Here is a 13,372-nt window from a genome sequence, read left to right as displayed (position 1 = left end):
TTCATGTCACGCCAAGCCTTCTTTGGCTCTTTCTTGAACCTACTCAAGTCTAGTTGTTCTTTTGAGAGTTCATACATGCGTCTCTTTTTCCTCTTGAGTGTATTGTATTCTCTAGCAGCCCATTCCCATTCATTTGAGTGTTGTGCTAAGCCTCTCATCTTACGTTTGGCCTCCTTGCATTCTGCATCAAACCAAGGATTATGAGGTAAACCCTTCCTAGTCTGTTTACCACTTTCATACTTGCCCATAATAATTTTTGTTGCTTCCTCCATTGCATGTCGGAAGATCTTCCACGTCTCTTCAATGTCACAAGGCATGTTCCGGTCAAACAGTAAGCTATCTAAGAGACTAGCATAGTCCTCTTTCTTCGTGAGTTGCATTTTGTATGACCAATTCGGTGTATTCATTGTGTTGACAATAGGCATACTGGGCATGTGTAGGCATATATGGATTGGTGTATGGTCTGAGGTTGGTAGCCTACTACCCACTTCAAAACTATGGACCAAGTCCAATGCATCGTATCTCACCAAGGCATAATCATTTGTACTCCTCCCATGATTTGCCGTGTAGCAAGTGTATGATCCAGAGTGTACAAACTTATCCACGCCATTCATGGCTACAAGCTGCATTGAGTTCATCATACTTATCATGGCTGACCCCTGTGCATTCATGATGTTATCGCTTGAACATCTATCCCACATAGAACCAAGTATAAGTTCCCCATTCTTATCCGCACGGTGCAGTGAATGGTCTGTCAATTGTACCTGTGTGTTTCCAATCCGGGCATTCAAATCCCCAAGGACAACTGCTCCCTCTTGTGCATACATTGCAATGTTTGTACATAGGTCAGCAAAGGGGTCATTTTTGGATAGCTGGTTTGTGTCATAAAAAGGCGACTCTCGATGCGGGATATAGCATCCTGCAACAAAGATCAATCCTTTTGATGAGCAAACCTTAACCCATATATAGCGCTTGTGGTCATCAATCTTGCATACCTCAACCATCTTTTGAAGCTCTTCCTTATATATTACAGCTACACCTCCTTGTCCTCGCATTTTGGTACCATTCCACCATACGGAGTGCTTGATATATCCACTAATGTCCGGCAGCCTGCATGTGTTTTGTTCCCATGTTTCCAATAGGAAGAGTATGTCAGCTTGTGGTAGAATATCCACCAGCCCTTCTCCCTTATGCCATGGGAAACCTCTACAATTCCAACTTGTAGCCTGTATGGTCGTGACCCCATGGGTCGCGTGCCCCTATGCATTTTTAGGCAGTGATGCTGGTTTTTTCTCCTTCAGACGTTCCTCATATGCTTTCCTTCTTGCTGCCTGTTGTGTCGGTGTTCTATCTTCACTTACATAGTATTGAGTGCCTTTCAAGTAGAAGCGTGCAGTTTCCAAAATTATGGTCCTTTTGCGAGCATCCAACATTGTGCATACAACTGCCCTATGAGCATCCGTCTTCTTCTGACCCACTCTATGTGCCCCATATACCCCTGCATCTTGCATATCAAGCTTTTCTGCTAACAAGGTGGTAACATCTACGTTCAATGACATGACTGTTTCCCCCTCAGGTTCTGGCATACCTCGTATCACAATGTTTTGGGATCTTTTCTCCCTTTCCTTGTATTCGGTAGAATCCTCATGCGTATACATCTCTCTTGTCTTGTGTCCCATGGTCCTCTCTTGTTTCACTATCTGTGCCCAAGATGGAGGAGACCCCTCGGGTGCATCCGTTACATTATTGGTGACCTGTGTTATGTGACTGCCTTGTTCCAACACTTGAGTTTGCGGCGTTTTTAGGGTGTCTTCTTGTTGCTGAAGCTTTAGAGCTTGCAGTGCAATGGTATGATCCAACTCTTGGTTGCGTAGTGTCAGGTTTTTGATGTCTTCATTTTGGCGTAAAATAACCTCATTCTGTTGTTGTACCTGTTCTTGGATAGACAGTAGTAGCAGTCCTCAGATGTCCTGTGTCGTACATGTGATCGTCATGTCCCTTGAATCCTTGGGGGGGGGGGGTCCTTCGGCATTGATTTGATAGGTGATGAGCTCACTGTTCGACCACTTTTGGATACCCTTTGATTAATGTGCGCTGATTGCATAGGTGGGGAAACATGCAATACCTGTCAGCACTGTCGGCATTGTTGCTGTCGGGTTGTCACAACAGTGAAGGGAGTACCTTGGCAACCATGGTGTACAGGCGGGTAGGCGGGCAATTTAATGCGCCAGCTGACTGAGGTGCGCAGGCAGGCGCACACGGGCGCAGATGCAGGCGCAGGTTAGTGTGCCAGCAGGCGGGCGCGGGTGCAAGTGCGCAAGTGCAGTTAGCGCAGAGAAAAATGAAATGAAATGTTATATTAACGTCTTCAAAAGGCTAGAGTGACCTATGAGACCAAACTGATACAAAAGTGGTGAGTTTGTTACAATGTCTAAAAAGTGTGAAAGTGTGAAAATAAATGCGAAAAACTAAATACAAAGTATTAGATAAACTTCTTAGGAGCATTCTGGGTGTCTGGCTAGAATGCTTCTAATCCTTTGTTGTAGTCTCCTCCGGTGAAGTGTGCCTCTGCATCTCGGTCGTGGTCGTCTCGCTTTCCTAAGCTCAATCGCCCTATCAATGAGGGTGCCTTTGGTATGAATGTGGGTACTCCTTTGTGCTCGCTACTGGCCTCTTGCTTCTCCTTCCATTCCTGATTCTCTCGATCCGAAGAAATCTGTGATCTGCCTCTGAGGCTGTAGTGCTCTTTGTCTTCTCATTAGATTATCCCTATGCCGATGTAGTTCAAGTAGGTACAAGCCTAAGCACCTTTGATCTTGGTATTGCATGACTCTATCTAGAGGTCCAAAGCCTTCTTTAAATAGGCAATGGAAACGCCCACGTATCTCATAGTATACGGTGCAATGGCATATGTAGTGTAATTCTGTCTCCGGCTCCATTCCGCATAACTTGCAAATTCTGCTCTCAGGTGGGATTCCCCTAAATCTGCCAAATTCAATTTCCAGCTCGTGTGAGGATGTACGAATCTGACCAATAGCACATCTCAAACCATGAGACAGGTGGGTATCCATGTAGCTCGGGCGAATCACAAAACCATCTTCAGATAGCTGTAGGAAGTTTTCTTTGTAGTCGGCCATCTTCGTGCCCAATTCTTGTGTAGGGTCTACCCATGTCCTCTTAGTGTCCAACTGTATAAGATCCTGGCGGATGATTTATTAATCTCCGTTCGTGTGATTGCTAGTGATGGAGCCTCAAGAGAGTATTGGAAGGGGGGTAATCTTTCCATACTGAACCCGTGTCTCTGAAACCACGAGGACAGTTGCGCATACCAGCATGATGTATCTCCTTTCATTGCTAATTGTCGAGAGGATTCGAGGGCCAATCTAGTATATCGGCAATTATTTGTATCCCATAACCCATGTATAAAGGACACTGATATGGTAAGAGCTTCAATTTCTATCGGAGGGGCAGCTAGTTCCGCTCCGGTAATCGCGTGTGGTAAGGAAGCCTTGGCTCTAATCATTTGGGAAATCATAGATACCAAAGGTCTCTCCATTGACTTCCAATTATCCTGATCCACACATGGTCCCCAAATCTGGACCCCATAAAGCATAGCCGAAGCCACCACAGTATCAAAGAGCCAAAGTTTTGTTCGTGGTTCCTGAAACTGCACTTGTGAACACATCCTCTCCAACCCTCCAAAGGCCGCAGAGGCTCTGGACAATCTAGCATCCGCTGCTTTCTTAAGAGTAAACTTCGGTCCTGTAAATACCACACCAAGGTATGTGTATGCATTTGTGTACTCTACTGTATCTTGGCCATATGCAAATGTAGGTGCCGATCTCCTAACCCACTGCGGTATGGTATTAAACACCATAACTTTGGTTTTACCCAAATTTACCGACAGTCCTCTGTCCTCCGCGAATTTATGTAATGTATCTAACTGCCTCTGCATTCCATCTGGTGATTCTGCTATCAATACAATATCAACTGCATACAACAACAGAGGGATCCATGACCGTGCAAATTAAGCACCTCTGTCACCCTCTCTATCAATGTAATCTGATACTTCATCTATATGCATACCAAATAAAGTAGGGGGCAGTGGGCATCCCTGCTTTACTCCAACGGTGGAATGAACAATGTCGGAATCCCCTTCTGGAGTACGTACATAACCAGTTACTGACCCGTATAAGGTCATGATCCCCCAGATAATCTCTTTGGGGACCCCTAACTCTTGCATTCTGCGCATCAATCTGGCCCTTGGTACTGTATCAAAAGCTTTCCGAAAATCCACAAAGCAACAATACATCCTTCTCCCGCTTGCTCGTCCTTCCTCAATAATGGCTCTGAGCGTAAGAATATGATCTAAAGTGGAATAACCCCTCCTGAATCCAGCTTGTCCTCTTGCCCTTATGCCTTCATTCTCTACCCATCTACTCAATTTTTGTTCCAGAATGGATGCGTACAGTCGGGTCAGTGTGTGACCCACCATAATGGTACGGTAGTTCCCGGGTATCATAGGATCCCCTGACTTGAAAATAGGTACGATAGTAGATAATTTCCAAGATTCAGTTAATCCTTCACACATGACCCGATTAAACAGACGAGCAAGGACTTCTGAAAGTAGATCCCTTGCATGGATCAGATGTTCTGCTACTAAACCCTCATGATCATATGCTCTTCTTGTCTTCATCTTGTCAATGGCTTTTTTCACCATTTCCGTAGTAAAGAAAGTACTAGTAGCCGGGCATGGCTCTAGCGGATCTGGTAATGGAGGCTGTCTAGATACCATATATAATGATGTTACATATTGACCCCAAATCTCAGGAGAAGTAATTGTCGGAGGCGATGAGTGCTCGTGAAATAAACGCCAGGCCTCATGTGAGTCCTGACTCAAGAAGAGCTGATATAAATCCTTCTCCAGTTTGGCTAAAAATGCCCTTTTCTTGCAACGTACTATACGCCGAAGAGCAATCCGAGACTGCTTATATGTGATGATCCCAAGTGTAAGCTCTTTCTGGACCTGGGTTCTCATCTCTCTGCATTCCTCGTCGTACCAACTGTTTTGAGGCATGTTCCCAGATCCTCTCTTCTGATCAGGCTGAGTATGTGGGTATGCCTCTTGTGCTGCTCCATGTAGTATCTCTGTTAGCTGAGAAGTAATCTCCTCTACAGTATATACTGGCTCGGCTGCCCACATCCTATTATAGATCTTTTCCACATAGACTGAATCAGTCTTTGGCGTGAAAGTATATCTTGTGTGTGTCTTCTTCCTTTGTACTTGAGAGGCATTGTATTGGAAGGAGATTGATAGGTTCATCTTTCCTAATAATCTGTAGTAGTGGTTTCAGCTCCTCTTTAAATGAGACTGCTACTCCTCCTGAACCCCGGTTACCTCGTAGAGATCTCGTCTGGTCTACCCGTTGTTTCCCATAAATACCCCTTCACATGTGGCATAAGCTGTCCCGGTATCTGGTGTGTCTCTGAGTAGAAAACTATGTCTCTGTCCCTAAAGCTGTCTTCAAAGGCACCTACATCTAGCCTATATGTTCCATTACAATTCCACGCCGCTATTCGGAGCGTCGCCCCATAGGTCTCGCACCGTCATGATGAGCGCTTTTCCAGAACCACTACTTTCCAGAGAGAGAGATCTTAACGTCGTAGGAACAATGCCAAGAGACCTCAAACAACCATCTGACTAGTCTTGAACTCAAGACCTGGTAGTCGACGGGATTGGGATAACCAATCTACCACATGGGTGATAAAAAGGTCATTCCACACGCACGCACGCGCACGCGCACACACACACACACACACATATTTTAACGTTGTAGGAACAATCCCAAGAAACCCCAAAGATATGCGACGAGTCTTGAACTTGAGAGCTGATACTCAGAGAGAGAGAGAGAGAGAGAGAGAGGGTTTTGATGAGAAGGTACTGAGCAATGCCAATAAAGAGTGCGAGTCAAGATGAGCGCAACTAACTCTCATCCAGCTATTTTGGTGCTAAAGGAAGTGGTGACAACTTCACTGATATAATTAATTAAGCCTAAGCAAGGCATATCTTTGTTCTATAACAGTCAGACTTGTCTCATTGGGGTACATACCGCATTCTATTTATACTCTGGATTTCCCCCACATTGTCAGCTAATGATGAGGAGATATAATACAACATTTGATGGAATTTCTTTCGTACATGAGAAGCTCACCTCTACAAGTATCAAGAACTAGGTAGGGACCCCCTTACCTCTGTGTGCAGTTCGAACTGGTTCATCCATATAGATTGATACCAATGATACAAGAAAACAACTGCGGGGCTCGAGCCGAGCTTGCTTGTAAGCTTGATTTGCAGGATTTGAGTGCAAGCTTGTTACAAGATTGATTTGTCGTAAAGAGCAGAGACCAACCAGAACCAGAATAATCTGAATATCAAACCTTCTTACATATGATCCTGTGTTTCTTCCAGATCCACACCAAAATCTGGCTCTTCTGGCTTTGGAACCTTCAAAAACTTGTCATCTGTTGAGCTACTGTTTCCCTCCCTCAGTTTGTGGACTCCGCGCATTGCATTCTTAGCGAACCGTGATGCGAAGATCGTCGCCCCCAAGCTTGGATTGGAGTCCTCCATCTCACCGTCCATTCCGTTAAAGAAGCTTGCCTGCTCCATACTGTACAATTCAGCAAGCGATTTTCTTTTTTTGTATCGCTTCCACGCAGCTTGTATGAAACACGCAGCCCAAGTTCTCCATTGATGTGAGTGAAACCTAAAGGTTTGTTGTAGTTTCTTGCTATGGAGCCGTCGAAATTGCTTTGCCACAAACTTCAAATCCTCAGCAGTAAGAGCAAAAGCCTCAACCTCCCCCTCTGCCAGAACCGTTCTCGTCGAAGTAGGCAAATTGATGCTAGGCTTAGGATTCAAGACCCAGGTAAGGAGCTCCTCTCCGCAGAAGTGGCCAGGTCCAAGCTTTATTTGATTGAAAAAGCCTGTGCGGCCTCCATTTGTTGTTTGGCTGTCGAGAATTCCTCGAATTATAAAGAACATCTCACTTACAGGATCGCCTTCTCTCATTATTACTGTGTGTTTCGTGCATAAGACAGGTTTTAGACGCTCGCAGATAGCATCCAGTAACCTTTCATCCATTTCTCGAAAGAGCGGTACCTGGAAAACATAGTTTAGTATGAGTAATGAAAACCCAAAGCGGAAGTATCGGCAAGAGCACAGCAAAAGAGTTGTGAACCTGTAAGACAAGATCAAGACAGAGGTGCCTTTTTATGTCTCGCCGTAAATCTGGAGGCAGACTCTGCAACAATCCCTCCTCATTGACACCTCTAGTTGCCACCCATTTGTATTGGTTGTAGCGCCTAACACGTTCACGCAAAGCTGTTGGAAGCTGACGGTGTCGCATCCACTCTTCCGTATCACTCTGCTTAACTCTCCACTCTTCTAGTCGAACCCCCAAGGATTGTAGATATGTCTACAGACGTATTTGTTAGCCCAAAAACCGAAGGGAAAAATGTGAAATACAAGAGAGAGAATTTTGGAAGAGACTTCTACCTGCATATTCCCGATGAGAAGAGCAAACAGAACTAAGCCAAAGATTGCGATCAATATAGCAAAGACTATCTCCCCAAGAAATGTGCTTGTTGAAAGATTCTGGCCCAAAGAGCTGCCACAGAACATATACAAGTACCGAATTTAAAGAAGATGCGCAACATAAAGCGTGCATGTGTGTGGGCATATAGGCGCAAATTTCACCAAAAATAAAACTGCACGATGCACGCATTTGTGGGTATGCAGGCGGTTCATAAACAACACATTGTGTGGCATAAAAACCACACGAGGGTGGTGACCCCTGGAAATCCTAGGACATGAGGCCAACCCTCCACCAGCCTACTGGTCAAGTACGACCAAGCCCAGCCACAAAAAAACAGCCTCACTCCCTAATCTGCTCCATCTCGGAGCCACAGCCAGACATGAGGTGAAACAGAACTTCAGTTTTGAAAAGCATGCAAAGGCCAAGTGAATAACCATTCGTATAGTACCCTCTTCCCAGGTGGGCATGGGTCTCTCATGACTAAAAGACACCTCAGTGTGTCAGGTGGAATCAATGGTCCCAAATAGGCAACACAACCACCGACAAATCCTAGAATAAGTACAAGAGAAGTTCTCATGATCTAATTTAAGTAACCCCAATGTGATCGCAAAGTAGACCAAGTAAATTTTATGCCTTATAATTCCAAATATGTATACAAAATGTCAAGCAGCACATGACAGCCGATGGTAAGGCAATGGCCTTCAAGCCGGGAAGTTCAAGCCTGGGGAGTCATGTCACCTTTTGTTTGCCATCCTATAAATGACCAAAGGTTCATGTTATCCCATGATTGTGGGTTGTTGATTTCTCCTGACCATGAAGGTGTCAACTAGTCCCAAGAACATGGGTCCTTCTAGAAACACGCGACATGGTGGTCAATTGACCTTTCTAGTTGATGTACTCAATCACCATTACATAACAGATAAAGAGAGAGATTTCACTTACAAACAAACAAACAATCAAAGTAAGAAGAATGCACCCAAGCCTTAAATCTTCCTATAATCCAAACAGCATGGTGTTTCTTACCTCAGTTGCTGAAGTCCAAACCATAAACAGAATAGATATTTGTTCATGAATTTTGCGGTGACAATCTTTTTGTTGAAAGCATCTTTATAGATTCCAAAGTTGAAGAATGGAGAGTCTACACCACAGTGAGTATACACGCTTGTATTTCTAAGCCAAGCCTCCCTTGCAGTGTTATCCTTAGTGGCACCACAATAAAGGAAGTCATAACTGCAGATGTTTCTTTCAATATTGCACTGTTGACGCCAGCATGTATCTTTACGTTCAATTGCGAACAGGTACCAACAAGCTCCAATAAACTATCCAAAAAAACGGGTAATTTGAATGATACATATTTCGGTCAATAAATTTACAACACCAACGCATATATCCGCAGCAATGCAATGCACAAATCAGAAAGCACAACTTCAAACACATTTTTGTACTTAAATGAGTCATCATTGCAAATTTCTTGAGCCTAAAATTTCTAATCCCACAAATAACACCATCTTACCATTTTCTCATCCATCAGTAACTTCTACTAGATACCTCTAAGAATTACAGGTAGTGTACAGACTATTATCAAGCTTGCTGAATTAAATGCTCAGTTGCAAAGTTTCAGACTGAGTAAAGAGAAGCTGTTTGATTATTTAAAAGCATTTGATGTTGTAAGCAAGCTGTTTGCCAAGCCATTCGTAACTTGTGAGAGAAAGTAGAACCTCGCTGGTAAACTCTTGCTACATACTGCTAGGAAAAGATTCTTACAATTAGCAAGTTTGTTTACCAGAATTAAGTCTTGCCAATAGCAGTATTGCACTAAGAAACAAAGCCTCTTAAGAAACAACTAAGTTTCCACATGCGTTTCCATTCACCAACAAGAAATCAAGCAGCCATCAATTTAACATTTTACTAGTTTAGATCAAGCAAAACTCAGATTGACAAAACAAACACACAAATAGCTTACATGGCTAGCAAGAATATAAAGGACCAAGTTGTACGCAGCACCTGCCCATGCTGTTTCCGTCACCAGACCTGTGGACTTGACAATTTGCAATATCAACGGAAAAATCAAGTAAAGCCTTGGAATGTATTGAAGAAAAACTATAAAACGGAGTGCATTTTTTGTCTGATATGCTCTTGGCCCTCCTGTACTTGGAACAATAATCCAAATAACCACCTACAACACCCAAAGAAGACAATTTCAACTTTCAAATAACAACATGCTCGATTTACGCAACGCAGAAACTTTTGAGCCTCCTAACAGAAGGGTACGAGTAAGGCAACAATCTCAATCTCGCATCTTGACAACACATTATTGTCCATTTTGGTGTTCTTAATCTTAGCATAGCCACTGGTGCTGCTTTTAAATACCACATAGGCTGTGGTAAGCCATGATACAGTACCAATTTGCTTAATGAACAGCTATACACAGCCAGCACATGATGATAGATTTTTGGAACACAATAATATTTGCTGAAAATTTTATCCTTGACTAGGGCAAGCAACTGTTTCTTCTTTCTTGTTTTTGCAAATTGATGGCAAGAATGGTTTTACAAGCAGCATGTTGAGTTACTAGACAGGACAATAAGCACTTTCAATTGAGATTTTATAGCAGACCCTCAATCAAAGCAGCCACACAAGCTACGCTCTGTTTTAGACACATGTCCGCCCTAATATATAGGTATCATTAAATGATGTTATCATGAAGAGTACCTGGGGGATAGGAAGGACTGCAACAAGATCCAACCAGAAGTCCCTCGATAGATAACGCTTTGCAATCAGCTTTGAATCAACAACAAGAACTCCTCTGCCAAACACCCTTGAAGAGGGTGCAACATAGGCAGTTCTAAATTGAAGAGCCATATGAAAAAGATAAAAGGTATCCGTGATGGTGCGAAGTGATGTCACCGCTACCTCCAAGGGCCTCTGTATTTCGATGCAAGTGTCATCACCAAGAGCAGGTAGAAAGAAAAACAGAGGGTCCAGAAATAGTGCCACTACACAAGAGACCAGGAATATCTTGTTCCATTGCTGTACAAAGTTGCTGTTGGGGTCCAATATTATTTTCTTAGAAGCTTTGTGATCCTCCTGAAAGACCTTGGATACTCCAGTTCGCAGAGATTTACCAATGCTTCTCAGCCCTTCTGACCCTTTTTTTACTGAATCTGATAAACTATACGTTCGTTCTGAAGAAAAACCATTGAAGCGGTGCTTATAAGAAGCTGCTTCCCCCTGATCCATGTACATATCATCTCTGTACCTGAAAAAAAGAGCAATGGTACATGATTATTCATGATAAACTGATGTTTTTAGCTGACTGTCTGATCCAGAGAAACAACTAATATTTTTCGTACACGCCCGACGAAATTTTAATTTTCATGAAGGCCAGCTTTTTTACTCCTTATTCTTGAAGCCAGAATAACTGGAAAACAGGAACATCAAAGCAGCACCGACAGGCATCCATACACATTCCAGGTTACAACCTCTTCTTTTAAGACTAAAAAAAACTAACTTCGACTAGCTAAAAATCTGCCTGGAGGCCCAGAAACATTCCCTGTGCAGAGGGAACAAAACGGGTATACATACAATGGGTGGGGAAATAACCTAACCCTTGCCTTGTAGAGCCAGCAAACAGAATACAGCTTGATCGTGAAGAAAAAGAAAAGGCTCTGCTCTTCTGAGTCTGACGGGAGGCCTTGCAATGCTGCTGCAAGATGCTTGCTGCCAGTCATCCTCGCCTGACAGGGTATTAATCATCTGGAGCCACAGCCCATAGGTCTTGCATAGATTTTCCCAGAGGCACTGAGCAACCCTCATAGATACGAAAGATGCAAACCCTTCAAATGCACCAGACAGTGAGCTCTCTGATCAACTCCCACGACAATCCCACTCCCGACTCCTAGTCTGTGTATAATTATCCAAAGTAGCACATAAGGTAGTCCACCCCCATATCTGGATCACCACTGAGTCCATCTGAGTCTCATACCCGTGGACAATAGCAGAGAATCTCCACCATGCTGTTGCTCCCCAGGTCAAGATCGTGCCTGCCTAGATTGCAGATGTCTGTGGCTTGCGTGTCACATACACATGGCTTTGTGTGCCACATGGACATAGAAGTGTCTTAAAGGCTAGAAAATTTAGTACCGGCAATTTTGTGAGCCTATTCACAGGACCAGCATGCCCCGACAAGTCCATTAGATTAGGTTTTCCCAGTACATAAATGGTTTGTACACACTTTTCAAATGTTATTACACTTCTATGACACCTAGCAATACGAGCATGTCAATTCAGGCTAGAGGTGTCAAAGTGCAGCTGAAGGCGTGGTGACAAGGGAACACGAGGGGGGGAGAGGAGAAGAGAGAGAATAACAAGCTATGCGGAAACGATGTCGGGAAAATTCGAGAGCAGGAGAGCTCACTACTGCTGTCCCGCCCCCCCCCCCCGGCGCCCTCGCACTCCATCCCCCCCGCCCCCACGCTGCTCCCTCGACCCAACCCCCTTGCGCTGCCGCTCCGGCTGGCTGCCAGCCTTCCTGCCCGCTCGCTGACCTCCCCCCCTCCCCCGATGGCTTGGGTTTTGATGACGCCTCGGCTTTTATGGCTTGATCTTCACCGTCGGAGCTCTCTCGGAAACCATCGTCATCTGGTCCTCTTCATCCGCAGCATTTACAGCAGTAGACACAGATGGAGGCTCATGCTCCGCCCCAGAGGGACTCTCCAGAAGCCCCATCGCCCCGACCCTGCAAAGCCCACCATCCGATTTTCTCTCTCACCGACAGAGCAAGCGAGCATAACCGCAGAGATGGAGCCCCTCCAAGCGACCTCCGTCATCTACAAGATGATCAGCACCCGACCTAGCAAAGGAGAGGTGCAGGATCTCCTCCAGGTCCGCCTTTTAGCAGAGGTGGGCAAGATCCTCGACGTTCAGTTTCTCGGGCGTGGCTATTACCAGATAGAGTTTGAGACCCCCGAGATGGCGTCCAAGGTCATTGCGATGAGCCCCCTAGCCATCCGAGCAGTCCGAGCTCATTTTCAACAGTGGGGCCATAGTTTCGACCCAGCTACCGACGTTCTTGTCGAGGAGGCAGACCTTCCCATCTCAGTTTGCTTCCCCGGCCTGAGGAGGGAGTACCTTCCACTCCTATCCAAGATAGGCGCAGAGATTCGGACCGTCCTGGAGACACCTTGCACGGCAGCCTCTGTAGCTACCAAGGCAACGGGCATTCCCACAGTACGTGTTCTGGTTCGGGACACCTACACCCTCCCAAAGGTCATTCTACTACCTCGGGTGAGTGGTGGTTGGCTCTGCCAGAGCGTGGAGTATTCGGGCCTCACAAATCAGTGTTTCATTTGTCGTCACATGGGCCATCTTGCGAAGGCCTGTCCACGGAGGAGGCCCCGACCTTCACCTCAGAGTCATAGGTCACCGTCCGAGCCTGAGGCTCAGGTAGAGGAGGGTTGGTAGCAGCTTCGAGGTCGGCCTCGACAGGGGCCACCACGTCAGCCTGGCCCTCCGGGTGGTCGCCAAGCTCCAGGCCAGCAGCAGTGGGTTCCCACATGGAACCGTTTTGACCCTCTTCAGCAAGACGAGGTCCCAGCTCCAACCTCCACCTCAGCCTCAAATTCGACAACCCCTCCTTCCCCCAAGTTCTCCTCCGCCCCTCCCCCGCCGCCTCCTTCCTCCCCCCCGCCTCTCCCCTCTCCTTCCGCCACTCCCCGCCCCCCCCACTCCTCCTTCCCCACTAGCCCCCCTGTTTCCACATCTCCTCCCGTTCC

General features: G+C 45.5%; 1 protein-coding gene across 4 annotated transcripts in view; it reads right to left on the bottom strand.

Annotated features, from left to right (window-relative positions):
- LOC147419695 (protein CNGC15b-like) overlaps positions 1 to 13,372 on the bottom strand; it is a 90,160-nt gene that overhangs the window by 18,246 nt on the left and 58,542 nt on the right. For 2 of the 4 annotated variants that reach the window (XR_015187086.1, XR_015187085.1), the window contains exons 2-7: positions 10,311 to 10,857; positions 9,562 to 9,774; positions 8,622 to 8,917; positions 7,559 to 7,670; positions 7,242 to 7,478; positions 6,251 to 7,162 (exon numbers count right to left, since the gene is read on the bottom strand). Coding sequence is in view for 2 of the 4 variants with exons in the window: in XM_086505311.1 (XP_086361437.1) it covers positions 6,443 to 7,162; positions 7,242 to 7,478; positions 7,559 to 7,670; positions 8,622 to 8,917; positions 9,562 to 9,774; positions 10,311 to 10,857 (2,125 nt within the window). In the remaining 2 variants the exon portion in view is untranslated. Of the gene's footprint in view, positions 1 to 6,003; positions 7,163 to 7,241; positions 7,479 to 7,558; positions 7,671 to 8,621; positions 8,918 to 9,561; positions 9,775 to 10,310; positions 10,858 to 13,372 lie in introns of those variants that run through there. The other 2 variants (XM_086505311.1, XM_086505312.1) reach the window with 1 other exon arrangement.

Source organism: Adiantum capillus-veneris, chromosome 29, assembly GCF_014529385.1.
Source record: "Adiantum capillus-veneris isolate H3 chromosome 29, ASM1452938v2, whole genome shotgun sequence".
NCBI classification, from domain to species: Eukaryota; Viridiplantae; Streptophyta; class Polypodiopsida; order Polypodiales; family Pteridaceae; genus Adiantum; species Adiantum capillus-veneris.
The sequence above is the reverse complement of the archived record's forward strand: the minus strand, read 5'-3'. Positions and strand labels throughout refer to the sequence as shown.